At 39.2% G+C, this 26,064-nt stretch overlaps 1 protein-coding gene across 1 annotated transcript; it reads left to right on the top strand.

The window, feature by feature from the left end:
- The first annotated feature begins 10,541 nt into the window (after positions 1-10,541).
- Positions 10,542-20,687, top strand: LOC5572425 (microsomal triglyceride transfer protein large subunit). Its single transcript, XM_021856274.1, is given in 9 exon segments — positions 10,542-10,954; positions 14,864-14,884; positions 17,683-17,852; positions 17,925-18,545; positions 18,604-18,861; positions 18,864-18,921; positions 18,924-19,197; positions 19,199-20,056; positions 20,117-20,687. Coding segments are annotated over 9 exon segments (2,616 nt in total). The 5' UTR covers positions 10,542-10,911; the 3' UTR covers positions 20,430-20,687.
- The last annotated feature ends 5,377 nt before the right edge of the window (positions 20,688-26,064 follow it).

Genomic DNA, 26,064 nt, shown 5'->3' on the forward strand with positions numbered 1-26,064 from the left:
AATCATTTTGTTAAGTTTTTATTATGTTGCAATAATTTTTGGAACCAATGTTTTACTGTTCAAATCATAAATTTTTCAATCATTTAAATATAGAACAGTGAAGTTTTACTGCTATGAAATAATATTTAAGTTTAGTACCATTAGTGCACCACACGCTATGTCTAAACCAGAAGGTTATGCAAATCGAATGTACCTCGGATTTTTTTCCGCTATAGTTCAGTATTTGGGTTATATTTTCATAATGGGAAGGTTTTCAAATATTCCATAGGTGAAATTTTGATTTTTCCCACTTTTCAGCTATTTTTTCATATAAAGACCATGAAAATGAACGAAAATCACGTTTTCCTACACATTTCAGCCCATACAAAATGTACGGAATAAATTTCACCGATAGAATATTTTGTAACCTAGCGATTATTAAATTATAGACCAAATACTAATATCTAGCGGGAAAAAAATCAAGGTACATTCGATTTGCATAATTTGTTGGTTTAGACATAGCGTGCACCAGTATCCGCTCATGCCCCTATTTCCGCTCACTAGCGTAAAAATTGATTTTTCGTGTCAAAATCAACATTTTTAGCAACGGATATATTCTAGCAATATTAACAACTTTCAAATGAAGTCATCCGACATTATTTTCATTTGATAATATATATATACAGTCATCTCTCCCTTACTCGATATTGAAGGGACCATCGAGGTTATGGAGGTATCGAGTTACAGAACACAAAATCCGTGTATCTGCGATCCAAGGGACCATCGAGGTAGCCATGAATACCAAACTATGTATATGTATGTATGTATGTATATATATATATATATATATATATATATATAATATATATATATATATATATATATATATATATTATATGTGTATATATATATATATTATATATATATATATATATATATATATATATATATATATATATATATATATATTATATATATATATATATATATATAATATATATATTATATATATATATATATATATTATATATATTAATATATTATATATACTTTACTTACTTATTTGGCTTTACATCAATTATCTTGATAAAGCCTCGCCAACAATATTTCGCCAATTCCCTCGGTTCATGGCCGCTTCTCTCCATCCTCGACTGTGACCCACGCTCTCCAGGTCCTGGTGTACCTGGTTCAAATCCACCTAGCTCGCTGCGCCCCACGCCTTCTTGTTCCGACCGGATTCGTGGCGAACACCATCTTTACAGGGTTGTTGTCCGGCATTCTTGCAACATGCCCTGCCCAGCGTATCCTTCCAGCTTTAGCTACCTTCACGATACTGGGTTCGCCGTAGAGTTGAGCGAGCTCGTGGTTTCAGCCGCCACACGCCGTTTCTCCTGCACGCCGCCGAATATCGTCCTTAGCACTCGGCGTTCGAAAACCCCAAGAGCTTGCAAGTCCTCCTCGAGCATAGTCCACGCCTCATGCCCATAGAGGACTACCGGTCTTTATGAGCGTTTTGTACATCGTGCATTTGGTGCGGGGGTGAATCTTTCTTGACCGCAGTTTCTTCTGGAGCCCATAGTAGGCACGACTTCCGCTGATGATGCGCCTTCGTATTTCCCGACTAACATTGTTGTCAGCCGTCAGCAAGGATCCAAGGTAGACGAACTCGTCCACCACCTCGAAGGTATCCCCGTCTATCGTAACACTGCTTCCTAGGCGGGCCCTGTCGCGCTCAGTTCCGCCAACCAGCATGTACTTTGTTTTCGACGCATTCACCATTAGCCCGACTCTTGTTGCTTCGCGTTTCAGGCGGGTGAACAAATCTGGCCACCGTTTCAAATTTTTCTCCCAATAATATCCATGTCGTCCGCGAAGCAAACAAATTGTCCGGATCTCGTAAAAATCGTGCCTCGACTGTTTAAGTCCGGCTCTCCGCATGACACCTTCAAGCGCAATATTGAACAACAGGCACGAAAGTCCGTCGCCCTGTCGTAGTCCCCGCCGAGACTCGAAAGAACTGGAGTGTTCGCCCGAGATCTTCACGCAGTTTTGCACACCGTCCATCGTTGCTCTGATCAATCTTGTGAGCTTCCCGGGAAAGCTGTTCTCGTCCATGATTTTCCAATAGCTCTATGCGGTCGATACTATCGTATGCCGCCTTGAAATCGATGAACAAATGGTGCGTAGGGACCTGGTACTCACGGCATTTCTGGAGGATTTGCCGCACGGAAAAGATCTGGTCCGTTGTCGAGCGGCCGTCGATGAAACCTGCTTGATAACTTCCCACGAACTCGTTTGCTATAGGTGATAGACGACGGTAGAGAATCTGGGATAGCACTTTATAGGCGGCGTTTAGGATGGTGATTGCACGATAATTTTCACACTCCAGTTTTGTCGCCCTTTTTGTAGATAGGGCATATAACGCCTTGCTTCCACTCCTCCGGTAGCTGTTCCGTTTCCCAGATTCTGACTATCAGCCGATGCAGACAAGCGGCCAACCTGTCCGGGCCCATCTTGATGAGTTCGGCTCCGATACCATCCTTGCCAGCGGCTTTGTTGTTCTTGAGCTGTTGAATGGCATCCTTAACTTCCCCCATCGTGGGAGCTGGTTGATTTCCGCTGTCCGCTGTGCTGACGTAGCCATCGCCTTCGCTGTCCTGACCTTTCTGTGCCTGTGTTCTCTGCGCCATTCAGGTGTTCATCGTAGTGCTGCTTCCAACCTTTCGATCACTCGCGTCCGTCCGTCAAGATGCTCCCATCCTTATCCCGGCACATCTCAGCTCGCGGCACGAAGCCTTTGCGGGATGTGTTGAGCTTCTGATTAGAACTTCCGCGTTTCTTGAGAACGGTACAGCAACTCCATCTCTTGGCATTCCACCTCTTCCAGGCGGCGCTTTTTGTCCCGGAATAGGCGGGTTTGCTGTTTCCGCTTCTGTCTGTATCGTTCCACGTTTTGCCGCGTACCATGCTGCAACATTGCAGCCCGCGCTGCATTCTTCTCCTCTAAAACCTCCTGGCACTCCTCGTCGAACCAATCGTTTCTTGAGCTCCCGTTCCCACATATCCGACAACGCTTTCGGCAGCGTCGTTAATGGCTGCTTTGACTGTCCTCCAGCAGTCCTCAAGAGGGGCCCCTATCGAGCTCGCCCTCATCCGGCAAACGCTGCCTCAAGATGCTGCGCGTACGCATTGGCGACATCTCGGTTGTTTTCAGCCGCTCGAGATTGTACCGGGGCGGGCGTCGGTACCGTACATTGTTGATGACGGATTAGTTTTGGGCGCAGTTTCACCATCACCAGGTAGTGGTCGGAGTCAATGTTGGCGCCACGATAGGTTCTGACGTCGGTTATGTCGGAGAAGTGCCGTCCATCGATCAAAACGTGGTCGATTTTGCGATTCTGTCTGCTGAGGTGATCTCCAGGTGTACCGATACGGGAGGCTTGTGCTGGAAATAGGTGCTACGACATGGCCATGTTCTTGGAGGCGGCAAAATCTATCAGTCGTAGGCCGTTCTCGTTCCGTTCAGCCGGTGGGCCGCTGAACTTTCCAATCGTCGGTCTGAACTCCTCCTCCTGGCCAACCTGAGCGTTCAAATCTCCTATGATGATCTTGACGTCGTGGCTTGGGCAGCGGTCGTACTCGCGTTCGAGCTGCGCGTAAAATGCGTCCTTGTCATCATCAGTGCTTCCGGAGTGTGGGCTATGCACGTTGATTATGCTGAAGTTAAAGAATCGGCCTTTGATTTCTTAACTTGCACATTCGTTCATTTGATCGGCACCACCCGATCACGCGCCTTTGCATATCACCCATCACTATGGAAAGCTGTTCCCAGCTCGCGTGTGTTGCCGCAGCTCTGGTAGATGGTAATGATTACCTCTAAACGTTCGCACCAATGCTCCTGTCCAGCACACTCCTGCAGGCGCTACGATGTCGAAACCGCGGGTCTTCAGTACATCGGAGAGTATGCGAGTACTTCCAATGAAGTTGAGAGATTTGCAGTTCCACGTACCGAGTTTCCAATCGCTAGTCCATTTTCGTCGCTGTGGTCTTTGCCGATTGTTCCGGTCCGTATTCTCTCGGTTGACGTTCCTGTGGCTGATGTGTTTTTTACGGTTGGCTTGCAGGGGCCTGACACCAACGCCCCTAGATTTCCGGAGGACCATTCCCCCTAAATGTTCGGAGGGCCATAGTGCGCAGTTTAGCTTAGAGTCCTTCTCAGGCACTCGGACGATGATCAGCCGCCCCTGACATGGGGAACAGACGCTGTGTGAGCCGCTCCTAACGTGGAGTACAGACGCTCCAGGTTTGCAAAAGCAAACCCCCCCTTCCCTGTCAGCATACGACCAAAGTTTCCACCGGGGGTTGGTTACCCGATCTTCCCAAGGTTACTCGTACCTCCGGCCAGTACCACGAGGAGGTAGGGATAGGAGTTGCTGGGCAAGAGGCTAAGGACCGCACAAAGGGTCTATTTTATTCCTGCAGGTACGCGAGGTACCAATGGTACGCCATGCCCAGCCATTTACCGCGCCATTTATATATATATATATATATATATTTTTTTTTTTTTTTTTTTGAAAACATAAGACCTCGTGAGCGGTTATTGGATCACTAGGTTTTTTGTGTGTTCATGTGCTCATGCAAAAAATAATCAAAATTTTAAGGAAATGTCGATTGTAGTATACAACTTTCTTTATTTCAGTAGTAGCTTGACCATAAAAAATATCAGGATAAATAATGAAATTCGAAATAATGTTTTTTCAGTAAGTTCGTCACGAAATATGTTTATCGTGAGCAGAAATAGGAACACCTAGATGCAGTATGAAATGCAATTTTTTTTCGAGGTTTTTTCCTTTTTTTTATTTTGCCGCTGATCACCTATACTTTTGAGCTACATTGTGACATAAAAATAGTATTGATCGACACAATTGTTATTTATAGTAAACAACAACATAACTTCCCTTAAATGAGCGAAATCTGGTGTCCTGATGGTAGTCAATTTTCAAAGATGTTTAATTTTGTTGTTTTACAAATACTTTCAACATGAAAAGTTGAAAAAATACTACCTTGTTTGTTCTCGACCAGACTGGGATTCGAACCCGTCACGGCTTTTATGTAGTTTGCGTTTGAAATGAACTGTTTGTAAGCGTTTCTTTTTGAATTCGGTGAAGTTAAATTATTACCTCTAGTGTCCGGCAACCTTCGTCTTGCCATCAAATAGCCTGTTGAAAAACGCATGAAACGCCCCGTGTAAAATGAAGTTCCGTTAACTCTGTTTTTTCTTTGATTTTTATATACACAAACCGTTGGAACACTTCAGGAACATGACTATGGAAGTATTTTCAAAATCTTATAGCCCGTTCTCAGTCATTTCGTGACATATCAAACACCTATTCCATTTTATTTATATATAGAAGAATGTAGCGCTGGCCAATTGTTAGTAGTGCCTTGTGCTCGACAAATCTCTGAAAATAGTCACGCTTGCTGGAATCTCGTAATGTTTTGCGTAGCAACTCGGTGTCATCTTGGTGAAAAGCTTTGGAAAAAAATGTGTGCAGAAATCTTTTATTATAGTAGTAATATATTTAGCTTTAATCTGGTCATTATAAAGCATTCATTAATCCCAAACGCCTTTTATATGCCAAACGGCCTTATAGCAAAACAGCCTTATGCCAAACGGGGATACAATGGTGTGGAACATAGAAGCAAGTAAATATATAACTTCAAGTACGAGGGATAGGGACGGGCCTGGCATTGAACCCATAACTTCGACTTATGAAGCAGAAGCCGGTAACCACTAAGCCCGTCACTTTCAGTATTCATACGTAAACGTTATCAAGCTTTGAGGGCATCAAGCTATCAAAAGGTGGGTGAGTTTTTAATTCCGCAACTTGATTATCCTCAAATACATAGAAATGTGTAGCCTTTTCTATATTCTTATTCCAGACGCTTCCCCACTTCCGCCTTGTATTCCGGACACTTTGATTTGAATTCCGGACAGGTTATGGTAAACATAATTAGATAACTTGAATCATTTATTGATCTTATCTAAGCTCATTAGAGAGACGTCTGAGGCAGTTGGGCATCCTAAATTTTCATAAATATCAGTAGAAAATTCTTAATAAATCAAACCTCCAAAGTGGGAAGCTCTTTACCGGAAAATTTTGAAACATTTTCGTGTGAAATGTTTCCCATACAAATAGAGTGTACGGAATATGAAGCTGCCGGGAACAGTGTTGATAGACTCACACTCAATCTCAATCACCACGCTCTCCCGTGAGGAGCAAACTCATTAGAGATCGGCTTCGCAAATCCTCACCGCTTGAGATTTTGATGGCAAAATCACTCAATCAACTCAAACCGTAAAAAATGATTTCAGTCGAAAAACCCGTCAAAAACTCGGAAACCCGAATGTTGTTGTTAGCGTTAGGAAAGATTACTAAATTTTGCAAGACTAACAAGAAATTATTGCTCTGTGTGAGTAAAACTGTGAAAATACGAGACAACGAGTCAAAAAGGTGAACCAACTCATCCATGATTTTTGAATGCAGATCTCATAAAGGGGGCCCCTTTATACAAAATTCAGCACGTTTTGGGATTCCACAAACTAACGTATTGAATTTGAGTTTTGAACGAGAAGGTCGGTCCAAACTATATGAGGGGCCCAAATTCAAAGTAGTGCAAGTGACATTTTCGGTTGTGAGCTATAGAGCTTAGTGACATTTGAACACACGTAGACTAGCATTGCGCTCGTCATACACGAGTTTGGTTTTTTGTTTTCCTCAAAAGAAACTTGCACACGCTTTCAGACTCATCAAAATGCATATGAAAATATTACCCAATTTGAAAAATTTACACCCGGTTTCTGGGTGTTTTTCGAGACTGAGTGCATATTGTTTTCCTCCAAGGTTCACAACTACATCTACACTAAGGCACCCATACCATTGGGCGTGATGCATTTTGATGAGTCTGGAAGCTTGTGCAAGTTTCTTTAAGAAACCAAAAAACAAACTGTGTACGACGAGCGTATGCTAGTCTACGTGTGTTCAAATGTCACTCCCATATTCATTGCGAAATTCGTCGTGTTTTCAAGCTTTTCAAATAGTGTTTGTGATGATTTTTCTGTCCAAATTGAAAAATTTAATAATTCTTAGAAGCATTGGCTGTTTTATTGGCTAAATAATTTGTGTAGAGTAAAAAAATTGCTGAAAATCTTCAAAGCCGTTTTTCTTTTCCTTTTGACTCTATTTTAGTACAAGTTTCCAGTTTGTTCCGTTTGCCGCATTCCTCTGGAAAAAAAATATTTACAGTATTGGCAAGAATTACATGTACTACAAGTGCCGTATTGACCTGAAAATTGAACTGCCATGTTGGAAAATAGCTGTCATTTGTAAATGAATCACCAAATTCTAGCTGCAAAGTATCTAAAGTTCTTTTGACAAATCCACCCATGTCGACAAAAATGTCCAAAATGCTGATAATTGAACATTTTGAAAACAAACAATTTAGGATAAGTATAAGTATAATAAATATTTTGCAATTAATTTAAGTGAACCAATTTGCTGAAGCATGCCTTTTTCTAAATATAACCATTTAAAAAATATTCCAATTTGAAAATTTGGGCATTTTTCTCATAACAGTATTTTTGTAATAGCTTTAAAACTCTTGAATAGAATTTGGTTAATTGCTCATAAATCAAATTTTGAATAAAGAACTTCAGGTCAATCGGTTCATTAAAAGCTGTTATACAGTGCCCTTAACTTGACCATTTTTGTATGAAATCGGCCTTCATGTACTTTATTCTTGGCAGTAACTGTATTATTATATAAATTATATTCAAAGTTTACTATAAGCCTTTACTGAATTTCTCTTATGCTTCATGTTGCTGATAGAATTGCAAATATGATTAAATTTCAAAGTTCTGATAGGTACCAGATAAACTCTTTGAATTGAACAGTGCTTTAGAGGTTTAGTCGCATTTTTTAAGATCCTGCAAATACGTCAAGCGCATTTTCTATTCAAATATTTTTTTGAAAACTAACTAGAGAAGAATTTCAAAGATTTTGGCTTAATATTCATGACTTTTTTTGTAATTTGTAATATACTGAAGGATAACAATTGACGAAACCATACTGTGCGATCAGGTAATAAAAAATTATAACTCAAAAATTGTAAAGTTGACTTTGACGTTAGAATTATATGTCCAAATGTCGAAAGAGAAACTATTGTAACGTATTTAATTTTTTTTTGTTCTTAATTTTGAAGCCCCCCCCCCTTCATCGGGGGCCCAGGGCATTTGCCCCTTGGCACCCCCCCCCCCCTCAAATCCGGGCCTGATGGGAAGCATTTCACACGTATTGTGTTCAACATTTGCCGTTTATAAATGGCCACTTTTGATGTTTGTTTTAAATAAGTTTTTTTTTTTCATAAATATCTACTAAAATTTAAAACACCCTACTGTCCTCAGACGTTCACTCTAGTGGTTGGGTGATTTCAAATTGATAATCAGATATTCCAAGGGGACGGACCTGGTTGTAGTGGTTAGAACACACGCCTCTCACGCCGAGGACCTGGGATCGAATCCCATCCCCGAGATAGTCACTAAAAATTTCAGTGACGACTTCCTTCGGAAGGGAAGTAAAGCCGTTGGTCCCGAGATGAACTAGCCCAGGGCTAAAAAATCTCGTTAATAAAGATAGAAAAAAAAAGATATTCCAAATTATCATTTCCATCAGCTTATTCGGAGTTCGAATTAAAGGGTTCGGAATATGACGAAAAAGCAAGCGTCCGGAATTAGAAAAAGTCCATAGATATCTATTTATTCTAATCTAAATTATTCATGTAGCGGAATCCAAATCTTCTCTTAGCATTGGAAAGCTAAGTTGCTTGAAATCTCGTCAACGCTTAAGGAATCATTCACAATTATCTATTTTGTATGCTTTTCGATGAGTTATACTTCACTGAGGGCTTAAGTGTCCATAATGTGAATCATAACGGTACTAGAGCATAAGCTATTTTACGAGACGTTCGGATGACGTTTTCTGGCGGGCCGCTCCATGAACTTCTATTAAAAATGCTTGTTTAAATGAGCTTTCAAATTGGGAAACTTTTGAATGGCAAAACGTGAAACATTTCAAGTGAATCCTTTCCCATATAAAGTAGAGTGTCCCGTAAATTGAAAATTAAGTATCAAATTAAACTTTTCGTAACAATTATTTTGCATGATTTTTTGAAAGACACTACCAAATATACATGCGTCAAATGAGTTCTGTAAATGTTATAAGTAATGGAAAATACTGGTTTACTGAAAACGATACCGGTTTTCAAATTCATGTTCAATTCAGCTTTTGTTTAGTAGGTTCAAATTCAGCTAAATTAACGAAATAGTTTTGATAATGCTACATTCTTTGGGACATTGCCTTTATGCGTATTACCGTGGTTTTAAGGAGGTTATTATTTTAAAATATCTCAAAAAGTAAATCACTTGTAAGAGTTATGGACTTCATATTCGGTTTCAGGGGGCCACGAGTTTAGTATAAAACGGTATTTTAAATATTACCGTACATTGATAACACTGTGAGTGTGTTGTGATTCATCTAACCCCCACTTTGATACTCATTTTTGCAAAAACCTTCAGAGACACGTCCACTCGGAAGTCACTCTCACTAACAACAAGCCCTGCATGTATGAATAACCGCATACATGCTTCCTGTTTCATAGATGGTTACTTTAAAACTGGCGCCGTATTTAGGGTGCACATCTCGGAATCCAAAGATAGCCGCACAGCGCACCTCTTTCGGGAGAATTAGATGCCCATTCCAAACAAAACGCTTTCTATTGGTATATGCAAAGCCTAGCCGACAGCGCATCAATTTACTACTTTGAAGGTTTCAAATAAAGAGCTTTTGGTTTATGTGGAAATATTATAAGTTGAGTTTTTGGAAGCATTAGGAGAAATCTTCCATTTTTGCAAGTATGAAGAAAAAATATCCAACTAGCAATCTACTACAGATGCAACGCAGGCTTCGTCCTTTAGCGAAGAGGCCTATGTCATCCGTAAACAAAGATTTTTGACATCCCTGAGGCAACTCAGGTGAGCCAGAAGTAAAAATATTGTATAATATTGGCCTAAAATGCTGCCTTTAGGAACACCAGCTCTTGCAAGAAGGCTTCAGACTTGGATTTCTGATTCTAACAATGTGGGTTGGAAAATTAAAGTTTTTGAATTTTAACAATCAAAAACTTGATGCCAAACTCTTTGTGCAAATTGCTCGGGTAGAATAATCAAGATATGCAATCTGAGTATGTTTATATCTAGTACAATTTCAGCCAAACAACTCAGTTCATCACGTTCCATGTAGATATGTAAACCCTGAATTTTCTTTCAGATAGTCCACACATCGTAGCACCGCGGTTACCCTTCGAAGAAACACCACCGCACCATGCCTGAAATTCGAAAGCCGGCAATCTCCGACCACTGGAGAGCATTTCTCCAGCTTGAAGCATGATGTTGTGCTTTATAGCTGTGTAGGCAGAGCTATGGCATCGATCTGTTTGGCCTTCTCGTTCGAACGAGCTCTCAGTTCTCTTTCAGCACCCGCCCGCGATCGGTTCGTTCCTTTCCTGGTTGTTACCCGTTCATAACCGGTATAGTGTAGTATTCGTTGAACTCTCTCCAGACTTCCAGACCGTGCGTTTCCGTCCCGCTTGGCGCCCTAAAAAAGCAACTTCGTGCACATCAATCCCCAAAAAGCCAACTGCAGTACAGCGTATAGTTGTTGGTGACGAGTCCGGTTGAGCAATTATCAATCATTGTTTGGTGCACAGAAATTTGACCCGGTGGTCTCTATCCGACATGTGCTAGAATATGTGTCACTGATTTGGAAGTGAAACTGGTTTTTTAAATTCGATTTGATTGGGAGGAAGTCGATGAAAATGAAGATACAGCTAGCGTTTCTCGGACTGGTGTCCCTCTTCGGTGAGTATAATAATGTTACGAAACAGATATTGAACAATGCATGGTGATGATTTCGCAACAGAAAGTGATTCCAATATTGGCCTTTTTCCGATCAGACATGTGAGAGAAGAAAACAAAATCTCACGAGAGTCGATAACCTCTGACCTTGGCAATGAAGTATGCCACATAACAGAGAGAAAGAAGCTGATTAATAACCATGGTAGTAATCAGGCCAAAAGTACCGGACCAAGTAGCATTCGAGAGAGTTCAGTCATATGTTTGGTGGTGCGATGCTGGGTAACGGAAGGCACCGCTAAAACCGGTCGACGTGTCTCATCCTTGTTTATGCTTCATTCATCAGTTTTAATACCGTGGGCGTAGTTAGGGGGCCTTTGACCCCCCCCCCCCTTCTGCCTTAATGATTTATTTAAATAAAATTAAGGCTTCTGCCAAAGACCATTCAAAGGTTCAGCTATTCCTGGATTCCAAGAATTACTGCAACAATGTTTCCTGTTTTTTTTTGTTCAAAACAATATTATTTGAGACTGCACAGAAAATCCTTCTAGTATTTAAAAAGAAATATTTTTTTTATTATAAGAAAAAAACTACTTCAGGAATGTTTCCAAAAGTTTTTGTGATATTTTTTAAGGAATCGTCCAAGTATTCATCAAAGCATTTTAACAAAAGGCACATCTTGACAATTCTTTACATATACAACAACACCAACAATAACAGGACAAACAAGAAAACCAATTAACATATTTCGAACAAATATTCACAAAGTGCAAAACGTTCTCTACGTACACTGATTGGCAAAATAAAGTTTTCGAATTTCTCTCATTGATTTGGTTCAAATTAAAGTTAACACATTTATGATATTTTATTTTTGATATTCTTTTAAAGTTGCACTTACGAAATTTTGATAAAAAAAGAATTTTACTCAAAAAAAAAGGAAATCAATTTGTATTGAACAAAAAAAATAGTGATAAAAAAAGTGCCCACTTCCTTCTTGCCCCAGAAAAGATGATTTAAGAAAAATAAAAAGCAATTTAATAGCTAATGTGTCCTCCTTTGGCCTTAACGACTTGCTGGAGGCGCTTCGGCATGCATTTCACCAGGTTTTGTAGGTGTTGTGGATCTAGTTCTTCCCAGGCGCGCTCCAAGGCTTCAAAATAATTATTTTTGTTGATAACACCAGTTTTGTCAACCCTGGCATCGAAAATCGCCCACAAATTCTCGATGGGGTTTGAGGTCTGGGCTTTGTGGAGGCCATTCCAGCGGTTTAATCCGACAAGGCCGGAAGAAAGACTTGGTCTTCTTGCCATTATGCTTCGGGTCGTTGCTCTAGAGAAATATGAATTTCTCTTCAAGGCCCGTCTGGATCAGTGAAACCTCCAGATTTTCCCGCAAGATGTTGATGTAGGAATCTGCCATCATTATTTCCGTCGATTTTCACGAGGCTTCCTACTCCACCCCATGAAAAACACCCCCAGACCATCAATCTTGGATAAAATCTTGGAGAAGTCAAAACTTCCTTGAAAAATTTCTCAAGGAATTTTTGGAGGAATTCAGATAACTTCTCAAATCATCTTTGGAGAAATTTAGTTTCTATGGTTCTCCTTGGCAAAATTCAGGTTGGATTCTTGTGTATCGGTAACAAAATTCTTGGAGAAATTTCCTAAGTAAATTCATGGAGAAATTCCTTGGGAAATACTTTAATCAATTTGTGATGAAGTTTGTTGAAAAACACATATAGTTAACTAACTAGATATACTTGTCGTATTGTCACGAGGGAAAAAGTCTTAAATCTTAGATAAATGCCTGCTCTGCTATGGAGAATCAAACTTTTATCTCCTGGCTCCTTTATTGGATTTCGTCTTGTTTTCTTGATTCCTGTTTGATCTCATACCGGCCTCATTTTGGTACTTTTTAGATATCTTTTTATTTTGGCAAGACTTCTTCAATTCCCGTTTTTTTAAGACACTCAGTCGCTACCAGCTTTATAAAGACGAAAAATTTTTTCTTAGTCTTGTAGTAACTACTGCCATGAAAATGAAATAAAAGGTATCAGTAACAAATACCTAGTTTTGAGAGAATCTACTTTGAAATTTTTTCAGCAATTTTTCATTCTATATAAATTGTATGGGAGTCAGTAAAACAAGCCAGTTATTTTTTTTTTTTCTATTTAGCAGAAACATCTCCTGAAAATATCGTTAGACCGCTTATAAACAGTGAAATTTTCTTAATTCAACTCAACTGAAAATGGACCAAAATGTCACTCACATCCCTTTGCGTTCAGCTTCTAAAATTTCCAGTTCAAGGTTAACATTTTCCTTCGATGCACTGTGCACAAAATATTTGCCAAAGTTTGACTTACCGATGATGTCGAACGTGGACGCGCCTCTGAACGTACGTAACACGATGGTGTGAAACGTCAAACACGAAAAAAAACGATGCGCGTGCCTTTGGTTGTGAGATTTAAAACAAGGCGAATGTGAAATGTTCGTTAAATGAGTGCTCGATGGAAATGTTGCCAGGGTTACGTCTGTTTGACTGTACTTAAAATGAGACAGTTGCAAGATATGGATCCGGATCCTATTCGTGACTCTTTTGATTCACTTCAGCAGTGTTTTTTTTTATTTGGCCACAATTATTTCATATTTGGTCACAATAGTGCTTCTCATAGCAAAGTTTCAGCCAATTCAACTGAGTTAAACCTCACATGTCAAAGTGAATTATGAAAGTACCCAAGTAGCTTTGCAGTGCGACAGCGATTTAGCTGTCTCTGAAATTTCTATTTCCAAACCCAAAAACAATTCCTTATGAATATAGCAGCGTATATCGATCTAAAGATGTCATAACTTGAACCTAAAGCTGCTTATATAACTTAAGTCAGAAAAAAGTTATTTGTTATTAGGAATCGGAACAAATTACCAACAAAAATGTTCTTTTAATAGTAAAATATTCTATCATTAACTTTAAAACAAGTGCTCCGCTTTTATTTTGAAAACTGCTCTACCATTCAAAAGGTTTAAAACACTGCCCTGCGTTTTTAGAAGTAAGTGGATAGTATCGTATGTTGCCATTTTGTGAGAAATTGGTGTATAATGCTATCGGTGATCAAATGTGAAGTTAGGTTGCAAAAGTATTGTTAATTCAAATGGATATTCACGGTTCTCTGTGCTTCGAATTACCAAAATCTTATCAGTAAAATGATAGAGGTGATCAGTGTTGTGAAAAACTCAATTTCTCATAACTCACGCTTGAGATTTTTCATGCGTGAGTTGTCAAACACGCAACTCAGCAGTCAAAAAAAGAGTTGGCTCACCTTTTTGACTCATTGTCTCGTATTTCCACAGTTTACTCACACTCTGCAATAATTTCTTGTTGGTCTGGTAAAATTATAGTAATCCTTTCTAACGTAAACAACAATGTTCGGGTTTCACGAGTTTTTGACGGGTTTTGCGACGGAATCATTTTTTACAGTTTGAGTTGATTGAGTGATTTTGCATCAAAATCTCAAGCGTGAGATTTGCGAAGCAGATCTCTAATGAGTTTGCTCTCACAGGAGAGCGTATTGATTGGGATTTGAGTGTGAGTCTATCAACACTGGAGGGGATTTTTCTTCCAAAGTTATCGCTAGTAACTTCAACTGGGAATCTCTAATCACCATTCTAGAACAGCGCCACCTTCGCATTTTAACTTTGCGTTGGACCTTAATTCGTCGGCGACCGACCTCCCCTGATGGAAATCCTTTCTACGCCCATGTTTACTACTCAACTTGTCTATCCCGAGAGGCCACACAAAATCGTTGAATCAGCTGATTGCGACTCATCGTCGTTGATCTCTTATCATTGGGTACTGCCGATTGGTCGTTGCCCCTATCAGTTCAATGAGTATGCTAATTTATTCATTTCTTTCTATTTGCAGGATACTGCCACGTAGCACCTGGTAAGCATCTTCTCACATATTCGATGCGTTCGAAATAAATCGACCGAAACAGACATTTTAAACAGATGCAAGTTGGTAGGTAGGCAAGCCTACCATTGATCAGACAACCGAGAAGAAAGTATGAATCGACCAGTAATCCTTAGCGAACCGAAAGCTTTGTCGGGAGGGTTTCCATGCAGTTTGTAGTGAATATAAACATAACGGTTTCCTCGTGGAATGGCTCCGGCAGAATGTGCGGAGCAGTTTACGTCAGTCGGTGCGATTTTCTTGGTGGTGTGAATCCTCTCATCGACCGGTTTCGGTTCTTTCAGCCGGCTGGAGATGACCGTGAAGAGAAACATCGTGGATTTGAAGAGAGCGAGAAATTTCGATGGTATATCGGTGGCGTGATTGGTGTATGCTTTTATTTTGATGTTGGGTAGCAACTTATTTGGAATGTTGTTGATTTGTAATCAACTTTTTTTATGAGATACAATTTCCAACAAAATTATGTTGGATTATTCAACAATTTTTTTTTTATTTATTAAAAGTCATTATCTAAAACATTACATTCATTTTTCATTCCATAAGAGTAGATTTGGATTGGATTGGATTTGGATTGGATTTGGATTGGATTTGGATTGGATTTGGATTGGATTTGGATTGGATTTGGATTGGATTTGGATTGGATTTGGATTGGATTTGGATTGGATTTGGATTGGATTTGGATTGGATTTGGATTGGATTTGGATTGGATTTGGATTGGATTTGGATTGGATTTGGATTGGATTTGGATTGGATTTGGATTGGATTTGGATTGGATTTGGATTGGATTTGGATTGGATTTGGATTGGATTTGGATTGGATTTGGATTGGATTTGGATTGGATTTGGATTGGATTTGGATTGGATTTGGATTGGATTTGGATTGGATTTGGATTGGATTTGGATTGGATTTGGATTGGATTTGGATTGGATTTGGATTGGATTTGGATTGGATTTGGATTGGATTTGGATTGGATTGGATTTGGATTGGATTTGGATTGGATTTGGATTGGATTTGATTGGATTTGGATTGGATTTGGATTGGATTTGGATTGGATTTGGATTGGATTTGGATTGGATTTGGATTGGATTTGGATTGGATTTGGATTGGATTTGGATTGGATTTGGATTGGATTTGGATTGGATTTGGATTGGATTTGGATTGGATTTGGATTGGATTTGGATTGGATTTGGATTGGATTTGGATGGATTGGATTGGATTTGGATTGGATTTGGATTGGATTTGGATTGGATTTGGATTGGATTTGGATTGGATTTGGATTGGATTTGGATTGGATTTGGATTGGATTTGGATTGGATTTGGATTGGATTTGGATTGGATTTGGATTGGATTTGGATTGGATTTGGATTGGATTTGGATTGGATTTGGATTGGATTTGGATTGGATTTGGATTGGATTTGGATTGGATTTGGATTGGATTTGGATTGGATTTGGATTGGATTTGGATTGGATTTGGATTGGATTTGGATTGGATTTGGATTGGATTTGGATTGGATTTGGATTGGATTTGGATTGGATTTGGATTGGATTTGGATTGGATTTGGATTGGATTTGGATTGGATTTGGATTGGATTTGGATTGGATTTGGATTGGATTTGGATTGGATTTGGATTGGATTTGGATTGGATTTGGATTGGATTGGATTGGATTTGGATTTGGATTGGATTTGGATTGGATTTGGATTGGATTTGGATTGGATTTGGATTGGATTTGGATTGGATTTGGATTGGATTTGGATTGGATTTGGATTGGATTTGGATTGGATTTGGATTGGATTTGGATTGATTGGATTTGGATTGGATTTGGATTGGATTTGGATTGGATTGGATTGGATTGGATTGGATTTGGATTGGATTTGGATTGGATTTGGATTGGATTTGGATTGGATTTGGATTGGATTTGGATTGGATTTGGATTGGATTTGGATTGGATTTGGATTGGATTTGGATTGGATTTGGATTGGATTTGGATTGGATTTGGATTGGATTTGGATTGGATTTGGATTGGATTTGGATTGGATTTGGATTGGATTTGGATTGGATTTGGATTGGATTTGGATTGGATTTGGATTGGATTTGGATTGGATTTGGATTGGATTTGGATTGGATTGGATTTGGATTGGATTTGGATTGGATTTGGATTGGATTTGGATTGGATTTGGATTGGATTTGGATTGGATTTGGATTGGATTTGGATTGGATTTGGATTGGATTTGGATTGGATTTGGATTGGATTTGGATTGGATTTGGATTGGATTTGGATTGGATTTGGATTGGATTTGGATTGGATTTGGATTGGATTTGGATTGGATTTGGATTGGATTTGGATTGGATTTGGATTGGATTTGGATTGGATTTGGATTGGATTTGGATTGGATTTGGATTGGATTTGGATTGGATTTGGATTGGATTTGGATTGGATTTGGATTGGATTTGGATTGGATTTGGATTGGATTTGGATTGGATTTGGATTGGATTTGGATTGGATTTTGGATTGGATTTGGATTGGATTTGGATTGGATTTGGATTGGATTTGGATTGGATTTGGATTGGATTTGGATTGGATTTGGATTGGATTTGGATTGCAGCGATGGTATAGTTTGAAAAACCATAGAATGTCCTAAATTGCTATCATCAACATTTCTAATAACACAGCGCTTGTTTCATGGTTATTACAGACTAATGGATTTTTCACACGATATTTCCCTGTTTAACACTCATTTATAATTGACTATTCTGCTCTAATCATTTCAGCATTCGGTGATGCTTTCCAACTAGGCACGGAACAAACTTACACCTATGTGAACGAAGTTCGGGTGGGTGACGCGAGGAACGCTTCCCAAATAGTTGGGTATCTCGTCAAAGCCAAAGTCCACGTAGCCACCATATGGGGTGATGATGAACATAAACTTCTACTTTTGAAGGTAATTGGTATTAGCATCTGCTCCGGAAGTTGTCAATTAAATTTATGGATGTTAAATTTAAACACTTTACAGGTCACGAATCCAAGCCTGTACACCACTCCAGGAGATTTGAAACACAAAACGACCTTGTCAAACGTAGATTCAACAACGTTCTATGTGTACTGGAATCTCGGATATCTGAAGAAAATCTACTTCGGACAGCAAGAGGATGCTTCGTTGGCGAATTTCAAAAAGGGGATCGCCTCCTTGTTCCAGTACCAACTTTTGGATGGAAAATACGTCGAAGAAGATACGTCTGGAACTTGTGATGTTCAGTACACATCTCATTCGTCAACTCGATACCATAAAGCAAAGAACAACTGTAAGTTTGTCGGCGATCGCTTCGAGAGGACCGAGTACCCTCTTCGTAGTCTAACAAGAACAGTTCGCAGTGCGGACTTTACCGTGAGCACTGAAGGAACGCTGGAAAAGATTGTGGCTCAAGATTACGTGAAGTACCTGGTCAACGCATATGATGGGCTAGGAGCGTTCCTGGAGTCTACGACGAAGCTCGAACTTGAAACTGGATCCAAAAAAGTTAGCACCATCGAGGGAAAGTCGGTTGATGAAGTGGTCCAATCTTTGGGAGTACATGAACACGGATTGCTATCGGAAGATGTTGATACGAAATGCGTAGGCGATAACTGTGATAATGTAAGTATTCAGATATCCTGCTGTTTTCAAACGATTACTTAATGAAACTTTCTTCCAGCTCGTGAAGTTAGTGAAATCGTACAAAAAAGGCCTTACCAACGAGCGCATTGGTAAACAGGACTCGTCAGCCGCTCTAGTGAAGCTAGTCGAATACGGTCGCCAAACATCCACTGAAGACTTCCTACGCCTTCTCAAAGCAAAAACTATGCAGGAACAGCGAGGCCAATTGCTGGATCTCCTAGGCGCCATCCAAACCGTAGAAGCTCATAAAGCGGCCAAAACTTTGTTGAAATACGAGTCGGACGAAGACCTGTTGCTGCTGAGCGATATCTGCAAGCTCTAGCCGTGGGTAGTCGTCCCAAGAAAGCCGTCATCGAGATCTGCTAGAAATGGCCGAAAAGAAGCCAGACAATAACAAGTTCTACGACACGTTGTTACAAACCCTAGGATCTTTGGCCCATCGCTATGCCAAGCTTTCAGGAAATTCCTATGACACCGAGTTAGTTGAAAAGGTTAAGGAGTTTTTGTTGAAACAACTGGATTGGTGCAAAAAGGATAAATGCAAGGAAAAGTTTATCCGCGGCTTGCATAACCTGAAGTCCCCTAAAACCTTGGACGTGCTCATCAAACTTGCAAAGGAAGGCAGTGCTATAGATCAGCGTATCGGCTATGAAAGCGCTGAGGTCGTTCTCCGTTTTCTTGTGGAACGACGAGTTCAAAGCCGTTTTCGAGGACATCTTTTTCCAAGTTTCCAAGAAATACGACTCGAGTGCTAGGGCTCTGGCTCTGGACATTCTTCTGGACTTGAAACCGGACTACGAAGAACTGATGCACTTGATTCAGCTTTTGAAATCCAGCGACAAAGCCTACGAAGTCAAACAGTACCTTCTTCAGAAATTGAACATGTTGGCTGATCGTTGTCCAGACTTTGCCGCTATGCTGAAGAAAGTAATTCAACAAGATCATCAGTTGAACAACTACCACATCCTCGGTGCCAAGGGATTGTCCACAGCCCTTACTAGAACTTACTCAACAGTACCTTCTTTCAACGCATCTTTGGTGTCTCTACAGGAAATGAGTGGAGGAGTCCTGAAGCGTGGAATAGTTGATCTCACCTTAGACGTTGACGAAGAGAAGTTTAGTTTGTTCACACTTGGACTTTTCGCTGGAGGACTGTCTTCCTTCGTTAGCAGCGGTGATGGTGAAGAAGCTGAAGAGGAAACCGATACAGTCGCCGGTATGGAGCTGTCAGTGCAAGGATCCGTCCTAAGGCCTTTAGTGTTCTTCGATGGTAAAGGCGAACTTATGGGACACGTCTGGAGCGGAACAGCCTCGGAACCTACTCCGGCCTATCAAGCGACTACCCTCCTGCAGGACAATGAAGAACGGTTCCCTCTACAGAATGGAGGCGTCGTTAGATTGAACACCCTAGGAGCCCTTTCTATCGATCTGAACGGACAAGTGACCATGAGCTTATGGGGACGAAACGCACATTCCAAAGTCGAGCAAAAGTAAGTCTGATCTATTCCATAGTTCTGCACACAGTCTAATGAGTCTTTATCTTATTTCAGCACCGGAATCGCTGTAACTGGAAGCCTTTCGTTAGATACTTCCTTCATATCGCTAACAGTCAACTTCAACATCGGTCAAGAACCTCAGCTGCACCTAACGTCGGATCTGGACTTCTCGTCCGACAATCGGCTATGTATGCAGCTGAAACAAACGGACAGTGTTCTTAGCCGAAGTGTGCTGAAGTCGGTTTCCGTTCCTGGAAGCAAATACCGTAAAACGCAGTCCCACAAGATGACATACAAAATTCCGGGCCACACGCATGCCCTGAACCAGAAGAACAACGACATGTGCAATCTGATTGCCAAGAGCTGATCCCGCATGAGAAAGGTGAAGTCCGATCGGTCCCATCCAGAGACCAAAGCAACCATTTTGCTCCCAAAAATTACCCTCTAGGAAAATGAAAAAAAATGAATAGACTTTGACGCGTAATGTAGATTGGATGTTTTGTTCGAATTTTGAAAGTCCTGTCAGAATCGAAAGAATGTTTTATGTGCGAAGTTTTGTACAGATGAATGGGAGTGTTAATATTAGGGTGAAGAATGAAATAAAGATTTCTAATAATGTGAACAATGTTGTTTTAATGTATTTATTTTCACTAGGGTAACAGTCGTATTTTGGACCCCATAAGGAAGTGATTTGAGTTTTTTCTCCCAATTAATTATTGCACAGCGTAAACCAAGTCAAAGAATATGCCAAAATGTAAATGTAAATGGGGTTATCCCACGGAAGAGCCGAATTGCCGCTTCAATTTCTGTGTGTAACGTGTTGTAACGGTTGCATGGATGAACCGATGAAATTAAACAAATTTCAGATAAAATAAACACATTTTCTATGTAAAAATGGTTGATACAAGTGCGGAATAGGCCTATCTTTCCAAATGGCATGCGAATTGTGTTAGTCTTTCGATTTAAACTGGGAAATTTGCATGAAAATGGCCGAGAGGGTTCAAAATATATTGGTTACCCTATATAATCAAACAAACCATTTTTTTTACTTTTCCATAGAGACTATCCATTAACAACGATGTTTTTTTTTAATTTCCAGACCCGTCCTTCTCGTGGTCTTTTGGCCATTCTTTTTTTTTAATTTGTGTTGATTGTGGTCATTGGCTAGATCATCCCCTCCCCCCATAAATGACCTCGTGGTTTATGAACAACCCCTACAAAACATAAATTAAGGCCATCTTAGTATTGAGAGTGCAATTTACGTCCATTGTATGTAAGTTTTACTATTGATATGCTCCTCGGTGTGCAGACACTACTGCCAACCTAAATGTCATATGTTTATTTCCTGTTATTTTTTCACGATTCATTGATACAAGGAAAACCGATCAATAAACACGCGTTGCAAAAGTTCCAAGAACTAAATCGGCTTTTCCTTATCCGAAATCTCTTTTTGCCCATACTTAGAGTTTTGAGGTCATTTTCGTATTCAACTTTATAAAGGTGTTTTTATAAGAATTGCAAAAGTTTTAAGCTGTGGTTTTTTGAACGAAAGGAATTTTCATTTTATAAGGCAGTTTTAGTTAGCAAAATGTTAATCCAGATCAAGATCAAGATCTCCTATTTTGTTTTAACCGAAAGCCGATTTTCATACAAAATGCTCATGTTTGGCATGCTGTAACTTTGTTTCCATATGAGCAATCGGTATGAAATTTTGCCAGTGAACTACAAATATACTCAATTTTATTATCACAAAATTTTAAAACTTTCACACTACTGGCTAAAAAGTTAAGCACCATGTGAAATCGCTCAAAATAATAGTAGTTTTAATAATTTAAATATCTGCTGTATTTTGAGTTTATTTTTTATTTTTTCTTTACTCACCGTTTCAACCATTTCCACCCAAGCTATAAATGTATAAACTAATTGAAGCTAGTTAGCTTAGTATGCTGTTTCACTCAAGAAAAGTAAATAAATTCCTTGACTGAATGGGTCAAGACATATTTTACTTTGAAATGACATTTCTTCTCAACTGCGTATTGCGATCAGAAAAATGTGATTTTCTGGACCATTTCTGGGGATAAATTTTCCACGCATCGAGATAGGCGATTCCTTTCCTTGTCAGTAGCAAACCAGCCTTTAACAGAAAAAGTTTTTCTTCTTCTTCTTCTTGGCATTAACGTCCCCACTGGGACAGAGCCTGCTTCTCAGCTTGTGTTCTTATGAGCACTTCCACATTTATTAACTGAGAGCTTTCTTTGCCAATGTTGCCATTTTCGCATTTGTATATCGTGTGGCAGGTACGAAGATACTCTATGCCCAGGGAAGTCAAGGAAATTTCCATTACGAAAAGATCCTGGACCGGCCGGGAATCGAACCCAGACACCTTCAGCATGGCTTTGCTTCGTAGCCGCGGACTATAACCACTCGGCTAAAGAAGGCCCCAGCCCCAGCTCAGAAAAAGTTGTACTGTACACGCAAAAAAAAAATGTGCGGTAAAACTACCATTTTAGGGGGTTAACTTAAGCGCTTGCACCGGCAATTTTCAGCAGACCATAAATGCGCTTGATTTTACCATGTCCGAAGTCGAAATTAGTTTGTTGTAAATTATTTCTGTCAAATGTATCAGTAATGTGGTGGGATGTACCGTAAACGTAGTAAATAAATTGGTCTGAAATTCCATGGTAGTTTCAAGAATGGGCGTAGTCGGCTACAATAGTAATTTCTACCACAGAATTTTTTCCCGTGTAGGTATCGCTTTTGGTGCAACTGAATGATCTTTGGAATATATGTTGAGAACTGAATCAATTTGACTGGCGTTACATATGATTATCGTTCAGCAAATTATGAGCATATAAAATAGAAAATCAATCAAATAAGTTGGCAAAATGTGTTAAGAAATGAATAAAATGTTGGATATGCCGTTAATTTTTTTACAAAATATTATACGAAAAAAAAGAAATAAAATAAAAATAAAAATTATGAAAATTTAACGAACTATTTAAATATTTGCGATCATTCAAAAATTGCCATTCATACCGTATTTGAAGAGTGTAATGATTCTTTGATTACGTTAAAACAAAAATCAAATCTGACAACTTTCCATCTGAAATGCACTTTGATGATAATTTTTTTTCAAGACGTTTACACTAATTCGCAAAGCAATCGAGATCGTGAATATTTTTCATTTCTTCCGGAAATCTCAAAAGACATTTGCGTGAATCAAACCAAAGTACGTGGTATTCTAAATGCACGTATAAGTCTAGATGTCTCCAAAGATGCTGGACCTGACGGGATTCCACCTGTATTTTTGAAAATGTTATCAATCGAATTTGCATCTCCACTATTTTAAGTCTACCGTGTGGGACTGAAATCCGTACACCTAAGCACTAAGCCGAATAAAAGCCTATGATTAAAATGTGTGGGTTTGTATAGAGAACCGATCAGCCTTTTTTATGTTACCTTAACATCTTTTTAGATGTAAATAATCACATCAAGATCTAGAAGTTGAGTAGAAATCATTAAAAAAAATAGGACTAAAAATGACTTGCCTTGAATCAAAATTCATACACCTGAATAAGGTTGAATCACAATCCGTACACCTGTGATTCGAAATCCGTACAGCTACTTAAAATTCAAAAATTGAAGATGGCATTTTTATCTTCTTCTTTCTATTACTGACATTACATACCAAATTGGACAAAGCCTCATTTTCAGCTTTGTGTTCCAAGAGCACTTTCATAGTTTGTAATTCTTCGCAAAATAACGTATTTTGCATTAGCATATCGTATACTGTGAATTGTATGTGAATAACAGCAGTGACGTACGAAATTACCTATACGTTAATGCATGAATGAACAGACGTCACCAAAATCGATAGATTTAACATATCTCCTTTTCACCCAACGGCAATCCTACTGCGGCCGTTGCAAGGATCCAGTTCACAATTCCGGCTTTCTTATCGGTTGTGAAAACTGTGGGAGCTCCTTTTTTTGGGCGTACCGATTTATACCAGTATCTCTGACAGTGGTCTACGGTATACCAAAAGCATCCACAGCTTTCCGGAATGATTGGCCATTGCGCATTGCTTCAACTGCTTTTTCTACTCTCCAGCACTATATTTAGGCTTCATTGTATCATGTGATTTGGCTAGAACATGATGAAATATGTTGAACTTTTCCTGTGTACGGATTTAGATTTAAATTGAAAATATGAATCAAAACCCGTACAGTGCAATAAACCTTAAAAATAGTTATTGTACTAATCAGAAACGGCATATACTGCATTGGAATAATAAATACTTACTATTCAAAAACATCTTAATAAGCAGCGGGCTCAAAAAATAGGAATTTTACTGTTAATCTGTTGAAAACTATATCCACTTTTGTTAGCAAATCGCTAAGAAGGCAAACAACCCACATAGTACAATAGCAAGCGATCACGTTTTGATTTTTATAATTTTCAAATCATGGCCTACTTATATACAGTTAGCATTACCAGCAACTTATAATTTATTGTGATTAGATGTGTCCATTTAATACTGCATATTTAGCCATTTAAATAGCAAAATAATGATAAATAGGTCAAGTGTACGGATTTCAGTGCTGTACGGATTTCGGTCCCTCACGGTACAATATGTCTCTGTAATCAGGTAGTTTCCATGAAACATGGAAAAACTTTTTTTAATGCCGATCTTTAGAAACGGCAAAAAAAAAATCTGACATACGTAATTATCGTGGGATAGCCATTATCTCTTGCATTGGTAAATAATATTTTATTCAATATGGTGAAAAACAGAATAAATCATACTCAGCATGGGTTTTTAAAGGACACTCAACATGCACAAACTTGCTCGAGTTCATTAATTATTCATTGACAGTCATCTTCTTCTTCTTCTTTCTGGCGTTTCGTCCCCACTGGACAGAGCCTGCTTCTCAGCTTAGAATTCTTGTGAGCACTTCCACAGTTATTAACTGAGAGCTTACTATGCCAATGACCATTTTTGCATGCGTATATCGTGTGGCAGGTAGATACTTTATATACTTTATGCCCTGGGAAGTTGAGAAAATTTCCAACCCGAAAGATCCTCGACCAGTGGGATTCGAACCCACGACCCTCAGCTTGGTCTTGCTGAATAGCTGCGCGTTTACCGCTACGGCTATCTGGGCCGACAGTCATGGATAATGGTAATCACGTGGAAGCTCTCTATACAGATTTCAGTAAAGCTTTCGACCGCAATCACATACCCATGTTGCTTTTCAAGTCAGAAAAAATAGGATTTCATGGGTAAAATCTTATCTTACTAATCGTCAACAAAATTTGTAAGTAATATTTAATATTACTTTAAACAGGGCCCAGATAGCCGTAGCGGTAAACGCGCAGCTATTCAGCTAGACCAAGCTGAGGGTCGTGGGTTCGAATCACACCGATCGAGGATCTTTTCGGGTTGGAAATTTTCTCGACTTCCCAGGGCATAGAGTATCTTCGTACACGATATAGGGTAACTCGGTATAATATGCCCCCCCTTAAGCAAAAATGGATATATCTCGGTCAAAAGCATTATCTCTAATGAAAAAAGCACTTCAATAGGACCATTATCTTACTAGTTGTTAAAAAAATGTAAGCTTTTCCGCAACATCTATTTAATTATCTGAAAATAACATCTTTTTTACAATCATCTGAATCACGCACTTCAAAAAGAGCCTGGGCAATATGCCTCAGTATCAGTATAATATGCCCCACAACAAACGGATAGTACGCCCCATGACAAATGGACAGTATGCCCCACAACACATGGGTTATATCCCGGTCAACCATCCTATGCGCTACTTTAAATATCTTTATCCAACAATATAGATTTCTGTCGTTTTTTACTTTACTGTTAATTCTGTTACGTATATTTATGTATCTTCATCGATCCATAAAACTTCATAAGTAACTTTATTTATCAAGCATACGATATAAATCTTCAACGAAATGGTAATAAATTTCGTTCAATCATCTTT

Source organism: Aedes aegypti, unplaced genomic scaffold (genome assembly GCF_002204515.2).
Source record: "Aedes aegypti strain LVP_AGWG unplaced genomic scaffold, AaegL5.0 Primary Assembly AGWG_AaegL5_hic_scaff_1446_PBJ_arrow, whole genome shotgun sequence".
Taxonomy (NCBI): Eukaryota; Metazoa; Arthropoda; class Insecta; order Diptera; family Culicidae; genus Aedes; species Aedes aegypti.